This window comes from Thalassophryne amazonica, chromosome 7, assembly GCF_902500255.1.
Source record: "Thalassophryne amazonica chromosome 7, fThaAma1.1, whole genome shotgun sequence".
Classification (NCBI taxonomy): Eukaryota; Metazoa; Chordata; class Actinopteri; order Batrachoidiformes; family Batrachoididae; genus Thalassophryne; species Thalassophryne amazonica.
Window position 1 is genome coordinate 36607548 of NC_047109.1, and position 19316 is coordinate 36626863.

A 19316-nucleotide genomic window follows, 5' to 3' on the forward strand; every position below is an offset into this window, starting at 1 on the left:
CCATGGAAGACTCCACTGATTTGTGGAGGCGACCCAGATCTGGATTAGCGGACATCAGAAATCTCAGATTGCGCTTGTTTGTTGTTAGATTTTCCACAAAGTGGAAGAGGCTATTGTAATGGACATGCCTGTCTGTCTGTCCACGAGGATAACCTTAAAACACAAAGAGCAAGTTGAATCAAACTTGGAGAATAAACTCAGTGGACTATCCTCCTACAGCAAAGTTCATGTCAAGTTCATATGGCCAAGGTCAAATCATAGTTTATGACTAAAATACATTAATGACCATAAACTGCCTTTTAAAAAAGTTTTAAAAGGTCTTGAAGTTTGCTTACTTATTCTTTGGAGACTGTTACTGTTGTTAAATTGTCACCTTGCTGCACCAGAGTTGTTGCTGGTTCCCATGATTATAACATCTCCATTGCCATGTTCGGACGGACTTCCTGTGCCGCTGACAACGTAAGCAAATCTCTTCTGTGCTGAGCTAAAGGCCGTAATTACTCAGCCCTTTGGTTAGAATTAGGTGTCATTGTACGCTGTCAACACACAGATCAACAACTGTGTAAAGAAACTTTTTTGTGACTTTGGACTGTGAGGAGAAGAGTTGTGCTTGCTAGTTAGCTAACAACGAGCAGCACTGATAGTGGTCCAGCAACTAACAGCTACAACTTCCTGCACTGGTAAATGGCAGCGTGGCAAGAAAGTTAACTGTGCGGCAGAAAATGCCACTGAAAGCAGCTAAAGTAGAGGCTAAACCAGATGACGAGTATGTGTTGCTATTTATAATTAGTTGCTAGTTCATAATTATTTCTGAAAGTATATATTTATTTATAGAAAACTGTAAATATTATAAATATTTAATGAGTTAATTAATAATCAAGAAGTTAATTATAGATTGTTGATGTTGGACAGGGGGTGTCTTTTTTAACATTTTAGAAGAAGGGGTCAGACTCGATAAGCAATTGTGCTTATTCCTCTTCATTCAAGCAGATTTTTGTTTTTGTTTTTTTTAATCAATACTATGTGTTGTTTTTGGTGCCTATTTTACATGGTGTCTCTTTGAGTTAAATAACTAAAATAAAAATTAATAACACCTGGAAAACACCAAAGTATATTTTGGCCTCCAAGTAACACGGGCATAGCTATGTCTTCAATAAAGCAGCAATATTCTATAATCCGTTATCTCTTCATTACAGAAGGAGCTCATTTGTAAGAAGATGGGATGGTCCTCCTCGATGCCCAGTGATGCCTTTGAAAAGGCTGTTTATGAATGTATTGGAAAGGATGACTTCAGGATGGACACCCTAAGATGGTGAGACCAGAACGCATTTCTCTCAGTGAGAACAGTTGAAGAAAATAAATGACCCTCTGATGAATGAAAGCTGTTGAAGAGGATTCTGGCAAAAAACAAAAGCCCCCCCCCAAAAAACAACAACATTAAAATCACTTTGTCTCTCTACCTGTAAAGAATTTAAAACTTCCCCTGTTTGAGCACTAGACAATACCAAAACATCTAACAATACAAAGTTCAGTTTCTATGTATAAGTGGTCTACTTTCTGTCACGGATGATGCAGTGAACCCCCTTTGTGGGTTCACAGGTTTGTTCATATATTGAGAATTAGTCCAAAATAACAGAGTCCAATTCCAATGGGCATTACTCAGAAAGGAGTCCCAGTGTCACAGACCGAACGGCCCCCCCCTAAAAATCGGTCTGCCTTTTGCATCTGCACGTGTCATTTCGGACCACAGCAGCACCTCTGAGGCAGAGTCTCTTCACCCAAAGCAATCAAATGGATTAATGGTATTATGAACCATCAGCTGATAAAGGTAAAGCCTCTTAAATCATTCTAAAGTCAGTTTTAAGCAGAAATTAGGCTGTTTTAAGCAGAAACGAGGAGAAATTCCGTGATGCTTTGAAATGTCCGATGAACGCACCAGCTAGCAGCTCATTTAGCCGCAGCGCTCTGATCACTTCCGCCACCTTTTATAATGAAATAATGCTGAATTTATGTGGAAATGATTATTGTACAAAAGCTTCAGATATCTGTTGCCGAGATAGATGACGGGAGTGCAGTTTGAAGCAGAAATTAGGTGATAATCAGTGAACCGCGTCATCGGGGGGACTGATTTATAGGAGGACCGTTCGGTCTGCGACACCGGCAAGAGTTTGGTACACAGTGAAGTTTATAACTGGCAGCAGTCTTTCAAAGGACACAACAGGTGGATTATCAGAGTTCAGAACAGCAGTCCAAATTTGGCAACGTCTGAGATATTAGGCAAAACTCAGAAATCAACGCAACGTCAAAAAACATTTTAACTGTGACACTAAGAAGAGTGTGAGAAAACAGGATGAACCACAATGATATGCTTATCTCTACATATTTATCCAAGGATCCGTGGCTGACACTGCTGCAATTTTAAGCAGAGTAATTTTCATTTCATTTGATAATGTTGCTGTCTGTGTGTTCAGGCTTGGGATGCTGAGTGATGAGTGTGTTCCTCATGCAGACAGTGTTCTGACTGCTCTGGCGAATCACCTGGAACCCAAACTGTCCTACAGTGAGCCTGACACAAATTGGTCATTTCAGCATGCTTTGATTGATTGACTGTCAATACACAAAAGGACTATTGTATGCAGAGTAGCATACAAGAAAAGCACAAATTTCGTCTGAAATGTGGCTGTAGAAACTGCAGACATGGACACAACTGGTGATACAAAAGGAATGTGAGAGTTCCACCCTGAAAGTTGCTGCGTATTGTGTTGGAATCACTAATGTGCATAGGCAGATCCAGCATCAGACACAGATTTGTGGAGCCCCTTGCATTGCTCTGAGGGAGGCACTTTTTTTAAGGCCATAAGTGTAAAATCCTATTTAATCAGGGGTTTCTCCCCTGGGATACTTAAAAATTTGAACTGTTGAATATGCAATTATAACAGTTTGAGAAGGAAAGAGCAGCTTCTCATGTCTGACTCATGTGAACAAAGCGCAGGTCTGTAGTGCAAGTGCAGGCTAAATGCATGCGAGCGCAGTTTAAATGCACAACGCAGCTCATACCCAATGTGAGTTTTCTGTAACTGTGAAATTCACCATTTCTTTCACTCTTTCATTCTCTTCTAGGGCCCTCCATAGTCCTTGATTAAAGAAATGCCATATATCCATCTTTTCCTTCAGCATAGTTTTTTTTTTTTTCCATTTCTCACTCTCTTTAACAGTTAGGTCCAGTAGTCAACACTCTACACATATTTTTCAATTTTACGTTTCCATTTTATCCAGGTCATTTCATGAACCAATTGAATCATTCACAAACATTTTGTAAAAATCAGATAAATCAAAATGTGTTTATCATTATGATTATGAATCATCTGCTTATATTGGAAATTTGCACAAATCGTAGTCATGGTGGCCTGCGATTTTTTTTTTTTCTCTCTTTGTGGTTGGCGGGTGACTGGCAAGCTTCTCCATCCAGAGCAGTCCCATCTGAGGGTGGGCAAGGCCCCCTAAGGCCTGCCCATGATGCCGGGTATGTGCATATGAGGTGTTTTATGTCTCTGGGCACTCTGAATATCATCCACAGGAGTTGTAGGGTGTAGGCTGTGTTCAGGTGGCTAACCGTCTATGATCCAGCAAACTTCTCCCTGCTTACATAGAAATCAAGGCACTGTGTTGCTCCAGATACCTCGTCCAACCCCAGTCATTTCCACAGACAGATTCATCCTGACAAATACTTCTGCTGTAGTATTGTATTGGGCTGGCTGTTTTAAGCAGTTGTATAAGTCTGATCATCCTGTCAAGATGTTAGATATCCAGCCTGATCTCACACCATGGCATAACGAAATGTTAATTAATCTCTTAGTTAGTGATACTGTCATAAAATGTGCCATATCTTCATGACAGTATCATGAAATGTGTGTGGTGGGGGGTCTGTAGGGGTTATGGTAAAGGCAAGGGGTAGGGTTCGGTTACGGGAATGGTTAGAGTTAGAAATAGTACAAATAAAGTGAAGTGTCCTTGCCTCAAGTGGAGGAGTTTAAGTATATCGAGGTCTTGTTCACGAGTGAGGGACGGATGGAGCGTGAGATCGATAGACGGATCGGTGTAAGTGGTGAAGTAATTAGTGCAACAAGACACAGGTGTTGGTGAAGGTTCTGAAGGGGGCATGACCAGGGAAGACAAAGGTAACTGCAAGAGAGTGAAGGCAGGAAAACACAGTGGAGTGATGAAAGTAACAAAGACGTGAGCAAGTGCAAGAGCGTGAGTGAGTGAAAATACAAACCAGACAGAAACAAAGTGTGAGACAAAAACACAATAGCTGGTGCAGTGATATGGAGTGGGAACATACTTGGACAAGCATGATGGAAACATTGAACTATGAACAAAGCTAAAACAGAATAATTTATTAACCAGACCTGACAGAACTAAGTAAGTGGCAGAAAATAAGGAAATCAATGATCTTAAACTAAACTATAGTTTAGTTTCATGAATTACATGAAAATGTAAAAGATAGACACAAGCTCATTTTGCACAATGTGACCTTTTTAATAATTAATCTTATTTGATGAAGAATATAACATGGACTATTTTCATTTACAAATACAACCCAATTCCATTGAAGTTGGAACATTGTGTAAAATGTAAATAAAAACAAAATGCAGTGATTTGCAAATTCTCTTCAACCTATATTCAATTGAATACACCACAAAGACAAGATATTTAATGTTCAAACTGATACGCTTTCAGTTTCAATGTAGTTCATTTATATAGCACCAAATCACAACAGAGTTGTCTCAAAGCACTTCACACAGCCAAGGTCTAACCTTATCAACCCCCAGAGCAACAGTGGTAAGGAAAAACTCCCTCTGAGGAAGAAACATCAAGCAGACCAGACTCAAAGGGGTGACCCTCTGCTTGGGCCATGCTACAAACATAAATTACAGAAGCAATTCACTGACAAATATACAAGAAATGCTATTGGTGCACAGGACAGGAGGATCGCCAACACAAATGCAACTCCCATCTCTGGATGGAGCTGCACCTTAAACAGAGAGAAAAAACAGAATCAGACATCAGAAAGACAAAAATACTGTATAATTTGCCAGCATTAAACAACAAGAAAAACAGAGACATACTAAGGTGATCGCCGGCCACTAGCCCTAAACTTCACTAAAAGACCCAGAATTTAGGTAAAGTTGAGGCTGCAGCCTGCTTCAATTACTAATAAATGAATTAAAAGAGTAAAAAGCGTAAAACAAAACTGTACCAGTATGCTAGTCATATGAAAGTGAAATAAGTGCGTCTTAAGTCTGGACTTGAAAATCTCCACAGAATCTGACTGTTTTATTGACGCAGGGAGATCATTCCACAGAACAGGGGCACGATAAGAGAAAGCTCTGTGACTCGTAGACTTCTTTATTGTTTTAGTGTAAATATTTGCTCATTTTTAAATGGATGCCTGCAACACATTTCAAAAAAAGTTGGGACAGTGGTATGTTTACCACTGTGTTACATCACCTTTCCTTCTAATAACACTCAGTAAGCATTTGGGAACTGAGGACTTTAATTGTTGAAGCTTTGAATTCTTTCCCATTCTTGATTGATGTACGACTTCAGTTGTTCAGCAATCTCTGTTGTCATATTTTGCGCTTCATAATCTGCCACACATTTTCCAATGGGCGACCAGGTCTGGACTGCAGGCAGGCCAATTCAATTGAGTACCCACACTGTTTTACTATGAAGCCACCGACTGCTTGTAACAACAGCTGCAAATGTGGCTCTGGCATTGCTCTTGCTGCAACTAAGCAGGGAGCGTCCCTGAAAAAGACGTTGCCTGGATGGCAGCCATGTGTTGATCCACAACACCTGGAATTGTACCTTTCAGCATTGATGGTGCCATCACAGATGTGTAAGTGTCCATGCCTGGGCACCAACACACCCCCATACCATTACAGATGCTGGGTTTTGATCTTTGCGCTCTGGTAACAATCTGGATGGTCTTTTTCCTCTATTGTCAGAGGGACACAGCGTCCATGATTTCCAAAAACAATTTGAAACATGGACTCATCAGGCCACAGCACACTTTTCCACTTTGCATTTGTCCATTTCAAATGAGCTCAGGCCCAGAGAAGGCGGCGGCATTTCTGGATGTTGTTGATGTATGGCTTTCGTTTTGCATGGTAGAGTTTTAACTTTCACTTGTAGATATAGTGAAGAAACTGTGTTACCTGACAATGGTTTTCTGAAGTGTTCCTGAGCCCACGCGGTAAGATCCTTTACACAATGATGTCGGTTTTTAATGCAGTGCCAACTGAGGGATCGAAGGTCACGGGCATCAGTGTTTGTTTTCGGCCTTGACTGCTTACGTGTAGAAAGTTCTCCAGATTCTCTGAATCTTCTGATTATATTATGGACTGTAGATGATGGAATCCCCTAAATTCATTGCAATTGAAAGGTTGAAAATATTGTCATGAAACCTTTTCATGCAGGTGTTCACAAGTGATGATCCTCACCCCATCTTTGCTTGTGAATGGATGAGCCTTTTGGAGATGCTCCTTTTATACCTAATTATGACACTCACCTGTTTCCAAATAGGTGTTCTTTGAGCATTCATCAACTTTCCCATTCTTTTGTTGCCCTGGCCCAACTTTTTTGAAATGTGTTGCAGGCGTCCATTTCAAAATGAGCAAATATTTGCACAAAAACAAAAAAGTCTATCAGTTTGAACATTAAATATTTTGTCTTTGTGGTTGTATTCAGTAGAATATAGGTTGAAGAGAATTTTCAGATCATTGTATTCTGTTTTTATTTACATTTTACACAATGTCCCAACTTAATTGGAATTGGGGTTGTATGCTACTTCAAAATTAAAATCAATCAATAACTTCATGAATCAAAGAGGTATTTACAGTTTCACATTTAAAATATCTATGGCTGTGTAATTAATGATCATTTAGAATTAAGGCCACTGATTTCAAACAACAGAATCATAGTTAACCATTTCCCATAACCATTAAGATTTGAAATTGCTTCATAGCCAGTCTGTAAGAAAGTATTTAAGGGGTGCATTGACTCACACATGCTGCACATCAGAGAGAGAGATTTCATTTTGTCAGACATCAAATGTAGATTTGATATAATCGTAGAACAGAATGAAATTGTAACAAAATACTCCATGTTGTGTTCAGGCTGTGTGATTAGACTATGGAATCCCCTCTCCCCAGGAAAGGACCCAAATGATGAAGAAAAGTGGGATGAAACACGTGCCTCCTGCTGGGTTCAGGCTATATGTCTGAACCTGTTGTTGAATATCTGATTCGTGACGAGAAGATCCAGGTCACTGTGGGTAAGCCTTATTTTTGCTACCAAGAGGGTCTTCGAGTCAAACAGAAAATTGTGAGGGCAAAGAGTAACTTCCTGGTGTGGGGCTTGCAAGATAGGCAGTTTATTTCACAGTCCTGTTTCATCCAGATATTTTTATATTTTCTTTTTTTTCCCCTCAGCATCGGTACTGAAAAGCAGGCAGAAGATCTTGCAGCCAAATATCGCAACACCACTGCCGTCCTGCTGGATGTCAGCAGCCAGGAAGAATACCTGGACTGCTTGGTGCAAGATCATGATCTGGTAGTCAGGTATGGAACAGCACTGATTGCCAAAGATGAAATAGTGCTCATCATAGGATATAGTACTGGTGATTGAGCTCAGTATCCAGTTTCAGTCAGAAGTGTGAATGATGAATGTTATGACAATATTGAGGTGTCAATGTTTTCTTTGAATTGTTCTCATGTGTCTATAATAGGAAAAAACAAAACATCAGCCACTTATCTTTGTCACTGGACTTCATCATCATACATGATCCAGTGTCCATGATATTCCCGCCATAGAACTGTTGGCCCCACAACCCAATCCCGGATAAGCGGTTGAACATGAATCTGAGTGAGAAGCCATTCACAAGCCAAAATGACCAAGTGATGACCATCATGTCACCATACAAGAACTTGCAGAGGATGTTAGATTTTAACCACGTTCCATTTTAGAATAACAGAGGATTTTGGCATATGGAGCATGTCAGCGAAATTCATGCCAGAGTAGCTGATGATGGAGGAGAAGCAATAGTGTCTGGAAGAGCTTGTAGCCACTCATTCTGCTCAAATGACTCAGGCTTTTCTGGCCAAACAGAACACTTCTGCAGACTCCGTACTCTCTTACACACACTTCTCCCGGTGGTTCTGCCATTGACAGAAGCATTTCTGGAAGCTAGAAATGATGGCGTTCAGCTGGGCCATCACATTCCACATGAAGTCTTGTCGTGATTCAGATAGAGTCCCTTTTAGTGTAGCTTTGAACTGCCAAAAACCAGAGAGAGCCATATCAGTAGAGTAGGAAGTCCGAACGAATTACAGGAGTGATGCGTTGACCAGAAAAACCTGAATGAGCTCGCCGCATGCCCAAGTTCCCACCTCAAGTCGTTCTATCGTTAAAATCGACATGTCTGCACTGATGCTTGCTACTGGTGTGAGCTGCGGACAAGACAAAATTCACGCATTCCTTTCACCCTCAAAAGGTCACACTATAGAGAAACAACACGCTGGCCAAACTTTGCACAGTTCAGCCAGCCCATACAACAGCTTTGTGTTTATAAATGCATGGACTCACATGTAGTCAGTATTGGCTTGTTTGTATCCAGTAGCTGGAATCGTGTATGTAATCGCTGGCCTCTTTTGTGTTGCTCATCCCTATGCCCCCAGCATGCTGCCTCAGGCCTTACACTCGCTAGTTGCCAAGCACTGCATCAAAAGGAAAGTGAATATGGTGAATCCTAGCTACATAAATGCTGCCATGAAGGAGCTGCAAAGCAGGTGACACCAAATACACCAAACAGAAAATAAATATTTTTCAATGGATTGAGGCTTAAAATCAAATGGAAACTGTTTTGGTGACAGTGCACAGGCGGCAGGTATCACCATTTTGAGTGAGATGGGGCTGGACCCAGGCATTGACCACATGATCGCCTTGGAGTGCATTGACCAGGCCATAGCCGATGGCTGCACTGTAAGTTGCAAAATGTTCTGGACATGCATTAACATTATGTAGATTGTTTCAGGCTGAGGTCATATTGAGCTTTGGGTCGTGACTGAAAGTGCAAGATTGTGGATACAAGTAGCAGAAATTAGGGTTCCTGTGTAGGATATGTGGGCCCATATGCATGAAGCATCTCAAAGTCCTCTCATAGAGCTCCTAACTTAAACTAAAATTTCCTGGTAAGGAATGTTAGCCTCAGGGTGAGCCAGCAGGTGTCTGAGAGCAAGTCTGAGCAAGAAGGAGACTGAAACTCCTATCTTAGTGAAGAGGCGGGGTTGACCCCGTTGCTAGGTATGACGTGGTCCTTTAAGAGCTGTGATTGCTTGTTACAGAAAGGGAAGGGGAAATAAAAAATAAATGCACTCTGCGCTCCTACATATGAATGAACATTAAAAATTAACCGATCATATAACTGCATTAAGAAATGCATAATCATGAAAATAATATAGTGGCAGAATGCCAAAAGACAAAAGCTCTCGCTTGTCTTTGATTATCTCGCATACTCAGCTCACCACAAAATGAATTGTTACACAGCTTGAAGATGTTTGAACATATCTCATTCAAATGCTGATTATCTACATATTAAAACTGTGTGTGGGTGCGTGAGTTTATTAATATGTTCATGTAAGTACATAATATAATTGTAAATACGTTAATATTGCATGCATGACACAAGAAAGTGAAAACACTTATTGCCATTGTTGTCAATTTAAAATCAAATGACAAAATAGAATAATAAAATATCAATAATACTGATAATAAAAATAATTATAATATTAATGTGTGTATCTGATAACAAGAACCTAAATAATTTAAGTCCATTAAGACAGTAAATTAACATAAATAATTACGTAGATCAAGCAGGTAATGTGTTATTGACCTCACTGTCATTCTACATATGGAGAATATCTCTGCTTCCTTTGTCTTTTCCATCAGCTTATCTGCTTAAGACACTCGTAGGCTTCTTAAAAGTCCTCCTCACTACTTTTACCAGTTTGGCACCTTAGGAGCTCTCTTAAGGCCTAAGGTGCTTGTGGACAACTTTCACCTTACCAAGGGAAAAAATTCTAAGAAATGTCTTAGAATTTGAGGAATTCTAAGATTTTTCTTAGAATAACGTCACTAGGAGCTATTTTTAGCCTGGTTTACACTGCAGGATAATTAGGCCGATATCGGACCCGATCTTCCCTTTCCGACAATCTATGGATGCCCTGACAATCATGATGATGCTAAAGATAATCTTATCAGATATTCCTGCCATGTGTGGTGTGTTAAGAGTACTCTAATCTGCTCGGAAGGACGTCAGGGGCGCTCCGATCGCAAATCAGGGGTATTCAACATGTTAGATTGTCTTGGCCCGATATCGTAGTGTGTGTTGTGTCTTCCAACCACAAACGAGCACGCAGCCTGCTGAATGTGACGTGTAGCCAATCAGAAAATGAGGTGACGGATGCACGGAGCAGAAAATAAAATCAAAACAGCTCTTCTGACTTACCAGAAAGTCCGGTGGTCGCGCTTTCTCTACTCCTTTAAGGAACGCCTTTAATTTTTCTTTTTGTATTGTTTTTTTTCCTCTGTTTTAAATAGTCCACAAAGTATCTCCGTTTGTTTACTCTGAAGTCATGTTTAATCTCGAGAGATTTTGCGAGATTTCCTGTCTGAGCTGGGAATGTTCGTGTGTGAAATCTGTTCGTGTGTGGTGTGTTGTTTTTACCATGTGGCTGAACACTACACACTGTACGACCAAAACTGTTAGATCTGTGATTTTTTTTATCTTCACGTGTGTGGTCTCTCAGGTTTGGAAACCTAAAGATAATTTTAAAATCCTGTTGTGTGAACCAGGCTTTAGGCTGCTTTTGTGGATATGGGCCCTGGTCTTTTATTCAGAGACAGGATGAGAAGCATGAATATCTGGCAGGGACTAAGGACTAGAGCTGCTGCTCCTTTGCATTGACAGGAGCCATTTGTAGATAGTTTGGTCATCTGGCGAGGATGCCCCCTGGTCATTTCTCAAGGGAGGTCTTCCAGGCATGTCCAACTACAAAGAGACCCCAAGGAAGACCCAGTTACTGCTCCACATCGTCTCAGAAAAAATGTTGATTCATGGTGGTCTTGTTACTGAACCATGCAAGGATTCTAAGCAGAATGGTCACTTTGGATGTCCATTCAGGTGGAGTCATACATCTCATTCTGTGGCGGTATTCCTGCACCTGAATGTTCAGACAATCCTCTTCACTACAAGTTTAGCTGGTATCCTTACGGTGCCCTTCTCAGCACTACTAGACCTGCTGTCTTCCTCAAGGAAAACCAGGTATGGTGGCTTTAAATGAGCACAGATGACACACACACATGAAACACTTGTTTATTGAATTTGCTGTTTTTAAAATTGGAGACTAAAACAAATCCTTGTGTCATCCAGGTGGTGAATATCCCAGAAGGTGGTTCTCTGATGGATGCCGCAACTGCAATGGATTGCTTTTCTGATTTTAAGCTGGAGGGATTTCCTAACGGTGACAGCACAGTATATGCAGAGTTGTACGGCATCCAGACGGCACACACTCTGATCCGAGGCACACTGCGCTTCAAGGTAAGACACATATACAATGTACAAACAACATATGTCAACTCAAAAAATAACAGCAAAGTCATTAAGACTGATAACAGTCTACTTCTGTCATTTGGAAGCAATTTTAGTCCTGACCCAAGACTTGAGGTGGGCCAGTGCCAAATTTTATTTTTCTTAATGAATGTTGTGCATTCCAGTTCTAGAGTATCATATTTCTGGTTGTTGTCAAATGTGTAGAGGACATACTTTTGGTCATGTTGGGTTCTGATTATCAGCACATCCAGGTAGGCAACCAGTCTATCCCCACCTCCGGAATAGTCATCCCTCTGTAAAAATTAGGTGATACAAGAGGATCCCTTGTGTTTTTTGCTGTTGCTTGGATCCTCAGCATGGTGATGGATCATACTCAGAGAAGTACACATGCACAGTGTTATAGCTGATCTTCCCTCACAATGAAAAAAGTACCCCTGAACCGAGTACACCTAATTAACAAGTGGGAAGCTTTCATGGTCTCAAATAACGCATATCTGGAACTAGAAAAAGTTGCAGTTCCTTGACTGGCTGCTTGAAGCTGCCTCCAAAAGCAAGCATGTTCCCATAGGAATACATGTTAAAATGTCCAACTTTAGAAGAGAAAAAATAAAGCTGTATATACAGTGGGTAAAAAGTATTTCGTCAGTCCCTGATTGTGCAAGTTCTCCTACTTAGAAAGATGAGAGAGGTCTGTAATTTTCATTATAGGTACACTTCAACTGTGAGAGACAAAATGAGAAAAAAAAATCCAGGAAATCACATTGTAGGATTTTTAAAGAATTTATTTGTAAATTATGGTGGAAAATAAGTATTTGGTCAATAACAAAAGTTCAACTCAATACTTTGTAATATAATCTTTGTTGGCAGTGACAGAGGTCAAATGTTTCCTGTAAGTCTTCACTAGGTTTGCACACACTGTAGCTGGTATTTTGGCCCATTCCTCCATGCAGATCTCCTCTAGAGCAGCAATGTTTTAGGGCTGTCGCTGGGCAACATGGACTTTCAACTTCCTCCACAACTTTTCTATGGGGTTGAGGTCTGGAGACTAGCTAGGCCACTCCAGGACCTTGAAATGCTTTTTACGGAGCCACTCCTTCGTTGCCCGAGCGGTGTGTTTGGGATCATTGTCATGCTGGAAGACCCAGTCACGTTACATCTTGAATGCTGTCACTGATGGAAGGAAGTTTTGGCTTAAAATCTCATGGTACATGGCCACGTTCATTCTTCCCTTAACACAGATTAGTCATCCTGTCCCCTTTGCAGAAAAACAGCCCCAAAGCATGATGTTTCCACCCCCATGCTTCACAATAGATATGGTGTTCTTGGGATGCAACTCAGCATTTGTCTTCCTCCAAACACGACGAGTTGCATCCCAAGAACACCATATAGCAATATCTGACCACATGATATTCTCCCAGTCCTATTCTGGATCATCCATATGTTCTATGGCAAAACTTCAGACGGGCCTGGACATGTACTGGCTTAAGCAGGGGGACACGCCTGGCACTGCAGGATTTGAGTCCCTCTCTGCATAGTCTGTAGCCTTTGTTACTTTGGTCCCAGCTCTCTGCAGGTCATTCATCAGGTTCCTCTGTGTAGTTCTGGAATTTATGTTCACCGTCAATTGTTCAACTGTGGGAGATTCCGGTTTCAACCAATAATTTGTGATAATTTTCTTGCGGTCATCAAAAGAAGGTGAAGCAGAAATTTTTGTTCCTGAGAAAAGTTGTCTGGAAAAACATCCAGTAAGAAAGTAACAGGGTTCAGAGAGGTGCTCACTTTCATTAAATTCTCTTGTTTTTAATATTTTTCCAGTAGTTCTGTATGTTGGGATAGTCCCAGAAGATGTGAGTTTGGTCACCCACAAATCCAGAATTTCTCCAGCACTTGTCATTGACATTTACTTTGAAGTGGACGGACTTCAGTGGTGTTCTGAAAAACCTAATTTTCATCTTCCAATCAAACTCCTTCCAACTTTGACTGCCCACTCCCCTATGGCACCCAGAGCAAATATCCCTCCAAACAGCATCCTCTAAAATTACATTTAGCTACATTTCCCATTGCTGTTTTATGTGTTGCGTGTTGTCTGCCATATCAATCAACAATTTTTGGTACATTAATGATATTTGTTTTTTCATTACCCCTGCATTTTCAACCAAATTGATAAAATGTTTTTTTTCTATGTTTGTAGATTCTCTTCTAATATGTTCCTGGTCTGTATGTTTTGTGACGTAACTTCGTATTTGTAAATACCTATAAAAATTGCTTGTTGGTAACTCAAATTTAGCTTTTAGTTGTGCGAAACTTTTAATCACATTTCCATCAAATAACTGATTCAGTGTGATGAGTCCCCTCTTGGCCCACCCATGAAAACCACTGCTGTCTAATAGGGAAGGAAAAAACTCAATATTTACACTAATGGGCATAGCTCGTGAAAGGACAACCTTTCCCTTTAACTGCTTTTGAATCCTATTCCAAATTGTAAAGTATGTTTGAACCAAATATTTGTAATTTTAATTTTTTCATTGCCTGCATGCTGATAAATGGGAGTTGTGCTAGGGAAATTCCTGGTAAAGAATATTCTTCCATAGAGATCCATTGCTTCTCTGAATCACTAATGATCCATGTCACCATAGCTTTAATTTGGGCCGCCCAATAATACAGTCTGAAGTTAGGCAGATTTAATCATCCATTTTCCTTAGGAGTCAATAAAATTTTAAGATGTACTCGTGGTCTTTTGTTCTGCCAAATAAATTTTGAAATTAATTTATTCAGTAATTTAAAAGTGGATTGTGGGATTAAAATAGGGAGGTTTTGGAACAGAAATAATAGTCTAGGAAGAATATTCATTCTTATACATTCAGTTCTCCCCAAGAGAGAGAGCGGTAGTACATCCCATCTGTTTAAGTCAGTCTTAATTTCTTTCAGCAATTTATCATAGTAAGATGAGAATAGCTGTGTGGTCTTAGATGTGAGAATTACTCCTAAGTATCTGAACCCTTGTTTGGAGTGTCTGAATGAAACCAGATTATTCAATTGTGATGGCCAATCCCCTGAAATCATTAAAGCTTCTGAGCTGGAACAGAAATGATAGGATTCTCCAACAATAACAAAATATCATCTGCAAAAAGCGACAGTTTATGTTGTACATTGGATTCATCTCTTATTCCCTGTATGTAAGGGTTGGATCTTATAAGTTCAGCTAATGGTTCTATATACAAAGCAAATAAAGAGGGAGAAAGAATTTCGCCCTGCCTAGTGCCGTGTCCCAATGGAAAAAAAAAAAATCTGAGCAATAACCATTGACCCTCACTCGTGACCATGGATTCTTATAAAAAGTTTGGACCCATTTTATGAACACCTCATTGAAGCCCATGTGTCTTAGTGTCTGTTGTAAAAAGTCCCAGTCTACCTGCTCAAATGCCTTCTCAGCATCCAAGCTGAGAAGTATTGATGGGGTGTTTTTCTGTACAACTATTTGGAGGTTTAAAGCTCTTCGAACATTATCAGTTCCATGTCTTTGGGCAGTAAAGCCAGTTTGATCAGGTTTCACAAGCTTCCTAATATACTTTTGTATTCTGTTTGCGATAATGGCAGTAAGTATTTTAAGGTCCACAGACAGGAGGCTGATGGGTCGATAAGATGTACACAGAGTTGGGTCTTTACCATCTTTGTGGATGACGCTTATAATAGCTTCAGACCATGACTGAGGAGGATCACCCTCTGAAAGTGCATAGTTATACACTTTATCCAAAAGTGGGACAAGCTCTTGGACCAATACTTTGTAATACTCTCCTGGAAAACCGTCCACCAATCTTCTTTTAGATCGGAAAATGACGTCTCCAGTCTTGTCAAGGAAAGTTGTGTCTGCATGTGGCCCTCTTGGTTGTCTTTCCTTAGTTTCTAAAGTTCAGCCAGTATTTCTCAAAGATGATGTCATGTCTATTTAGTAAAAAAGAAAAGAAATGCCGAGTAATTTGCTGGTTTAGTTAGGAAATAAACTAAGCTGGACGGTGTTTTTTAGGCTGCAGCCAACATGGAGTCACTGGAAGCCATCCTTTCCACCCTAATTTCCAAATAAATTCTTTAAAAATCCTACAATGTGATTTTCTGGATTTTTTTTCTTATTTTGTCTCTCATAATTAAAGTGTACCTATGATGAAAATTACAGACCTCTCTCATCTTCCTAAGGAGGAGAACTTGCACAATCAGGGACTGACTAAATACTTTTTTACCCCACTGTAGTCTGGTACAAAAAAGAAAAAACAAAAAAACTTTTTTGTCTCTGTAGATAGTTTACTTCCTCCATGACAACAGCGGCTACTGGCTGTTTTCTGTGTCTGTCATTTTGAGCATTTTATTTCATGACTTGTGTGGTTAGTTCTCCGACCACATAATCATATGGGAGCCACTCTTTCAGTCAAGTGAAATTACTGTTTGATCTCATTTTGGATGCTAAGGGCATTAGGACTTTCAGCAGCTATCAGTAGCTTGATCCATTAGGTCCAGTTAATCTACAATTACTGACAAAATAAGTGTCATAAGTGTTAATGTTCAATGTACAAAATGTAATGAGAAGCACCTTGCAGTCCCCAAAATATGATCTTACTGGAGTACGGTGTTTGTAGATTACAAACCTCCACCAATACTGGTTTCCAAATTCTAAAATTTTTAACTGGGAAAACATTTCAAGATCATAGTCCTGTTAGAAGTGGCTTTTCAAAAGTTAAAATATAATACAAAATATAGATCAAAATAGTGAAGTGGATAACTGTAACAATTGTTAATTTCTGGAAACAATCCCCAAAATTGGCACACATACACTCTTGAAATAACCGATCGGCCACTTGAATTTTCAATAGACAGCCTAGTAGGGATCAACTGAAGAATTACACAGGGGTCAAAATTAAAAGATGCTCCAATCATGTTGAAAACTATAACACATTATTTGTCTGATCACAAAGATATCGTTTGGACTATCTATGACTGAATGTTATGGGGTAAAAACAGCAAGAATGGTGACAAAGGTCCACTTCACTTTGTACAGGGGTCAAAAGTTAAAGTTGCTCTAATTTTGGTAAAAAGTGATGCAAATTATCAGATTTTACGCCTGTATGTCTGTTTTCCAGTTATCAGTCGGAAACCGAGTGCCAAAAAGCAATGACAAATTGTGCACCAAACCAAAGTTCGGTGAATATTATTTGAAAAAAAGTTGAAAAAACAAAATAAATCCTGACAACATCACACACACAAACAAAAGATTCAAGCGCATGAGCTAAATACATATTCTTGATATTTGATCACATCTAATTTAGGTTATGAAAAGCCACTTCTAACAGGACTTTGACCTTGAAAAAGTTTTCCAAGATAAAATTTTGTGGAATTGGAAACTAGCGTTGGTGGAGGTTTGCCCTCTATGAGCGCGATGCTCTAGTTTTCAATATGATTGGAGCATCTTTAATTTTGACCCCTGTGTCAATTCAGTTCACCCCTACCTGGCTGCCAATTGAAAATTCAAGTGGCCAGTCAGTCTAAGGTCTGAGTTTTTGTGACGAATTTGGTGCTTGTTTCACCGTTCATCCTCTGTATTCTGTTATCTGCTGCACTAAAAGGGCTTTTCAATATTCAAATCAAATAGCCTCTAAATCTACATTATACATCAGATCCCTGAACAGCAAACCTTATTTCTTGCATGTCTCAGTTAGTTACACACCTCTGTGATTCCTACATCACACCAGCTTCTGTGTCTCCATCCGCCATGAAAGTAGTTCCCTCATCCGCGTCAGTTAGTCCGGCTTCCGAGCCATGTCTCTGTCATCCAGAACCTTATGCCAATTGTATAGAAACGTGTGCAGTTTTTTTTTTTTTTTTTTTTTGATGCAGTGTCTTCTCGTTTTTTCCCCCAGAGACCCTCGCAGTAATCATGCGGCATTAATTCCAGGTCTGCGTTTTTCTGCCTGTCTTTAATTCTTTTTTATTTATTTATTTATTTTTTTTAGTAGTTTCCCATGTTTTAGTTCTCTGGTTCCCTGACCAGTTAATGTTTTGTTAGGGGTCCTGCCGAGTTGAAACATTGGCTGGTGGGTGCTACAGTGTATTTTCTTGCAGGAGGGGCCTGTCCTCCATTCCTCAATTTTTCCATTTCCCTAACAGGACAGTTTTTCCTGGACTCCACAGTTACCTCAAGTAGATCCTATTCCATCATTCCACAGGTGACCGACGACCATGGACCTCATCTTCCAAGGTAGTGGGGGCGCTTTCCTGAGTTGATTGTGAATGTCATCTGGGAAGCGTTGGAGCGACTCCCCACAGGTGACCCTGGACCTCTTTTTCCACAGCCGTGGGCTCCCTTCCCTGGATGATTGAAAGTGTGGTTCTGGGAGCGTTGGATTGTTGTTCTGGACCCTGAACTTTTTTCTTTTCCCTCAGCTGACCTAACCTCCAAACAGTTCCTGTTCCCCTGTGGGCCCTGGAGAGTCTCTCAGCCTCTGTGTTCTTCGCTGTGGGCTCTAAGTGGTTCCATTCTGCCCTGTTTAGTCACCAGGAGGCGCTCTTTGGGGGGGGGGGGGTTGTACTGTCATGGTCTGCCTCTATCTGCCTCTCCCCTTTCCTTTTTTTAATATTGTGTGTAGTTTGTTAGTTTTTCCCCCAGATGGCGCGCTGCAGAGCTGAGCAACACCTGCTGCTCATCACCGCCTCACACCTGATGTCCATGAGTGGCTCATCAGCAGCAGGTTACTTAAACCCAGGCTTTCAGCTTATTCACTGCTGGATTCTTTATTTTCCATGCCATGAAGCCAGTTCGTTTTTCCTGAGGCCAGATTCTTCCACGAAATTCCCAGAGCTTCACTGAGATTCCATGACCTTGACCTCGTCTTTCCTGCCGCTTCCATGCATTGTGATGTTGGAGCTTTCCGCAACTCGTTTCAAGGTAACCTGGCCAACTATAATTCCTTTATTAGAGCTTGTTGTTTTCTTTTGTGTTTCTAGACACTCTCCTGTGTGACTTCCATGTCGCAAATGCTTCTGTATGGCGTCCGATCAGTGACAAAACCCCATTTGCGTAAAAAATGCGTTCACGCGTACATATTAACTGCGCGCACAAAGGTGCTGTGTGTGAGGACCAGCCCTGCCCCCCCGCCCGCTTGAACTTGATTTCTGCTCGTGCAGAGTTTATTTCTGCTCGCTCGCTTGAAACTTATGGAACTATGGGGGAGGGAACCAGGTCGGCACTGGCTCTTCTGCGATTGCCCATTTCTGCAGAGCAAGGTTTGATTGACAGCCGTGCTCTCTGACGCGGACGTCAGTCGGAGACAACGGCTTTAAGCGATTATCACCTCCTTTCTGGTATTAATAATATAATATTACTAAGCAAACATTACATACACAAATGTCTTTTTCCAAGACAAAGCCAAACACTCATTGGAAGAATGAGTTTAAATTTGATTATAAGTCTCTATCATTGATTGAATCCAATAATGTTTTAAAAGTAGTTTCTTTTATAGACAAATTTGATTTGTAAATGTTTGGTTGCCCTATATTTTCTTTTATTTTATTATTTGTAAATAATATTCAATAAGCTCCTTATGTTCTTGTATTCATAATTTCATGTATACAGCTATTTCAGGATTTGGTACAGGAC

General features: G+C 40.3%; 1 protein-coding gene and 1 pseudogene across 1 annotated transcript in view; both read left to right on the forward strand.

Moving 5' to 3' along the window:
* The window catches only part of LOC117513793 (alpha-aminoadipic semialdehyde synthase, mitochondrial-like), a 52644-nt gene extending 49463 nt beyond the window's left edge, over positions 1–3181 (forward strand). The window contains exons 9-10 of the mRNA XM_034174019.1: positions 1197–1312; positions 2472–3181. Of these exons, the coding sequence (XP_034029910.1) occupies positions 1197–1312; positions 2472–2607 (252 nt within the window). The 3' untranslated portion in view covers positions 2608–3181. The remainder of the gene's footprint in view (positions 1–1196; positions 1313–2471) is intronic.
* Positions 3182–7281: 4100 nt separating this feature from the next.
* The window catches only part of LOC117513422, a 33921-nt pseudogene continuing 21886 nt past the window's right edge, over positions 7282–19316 (forward strand).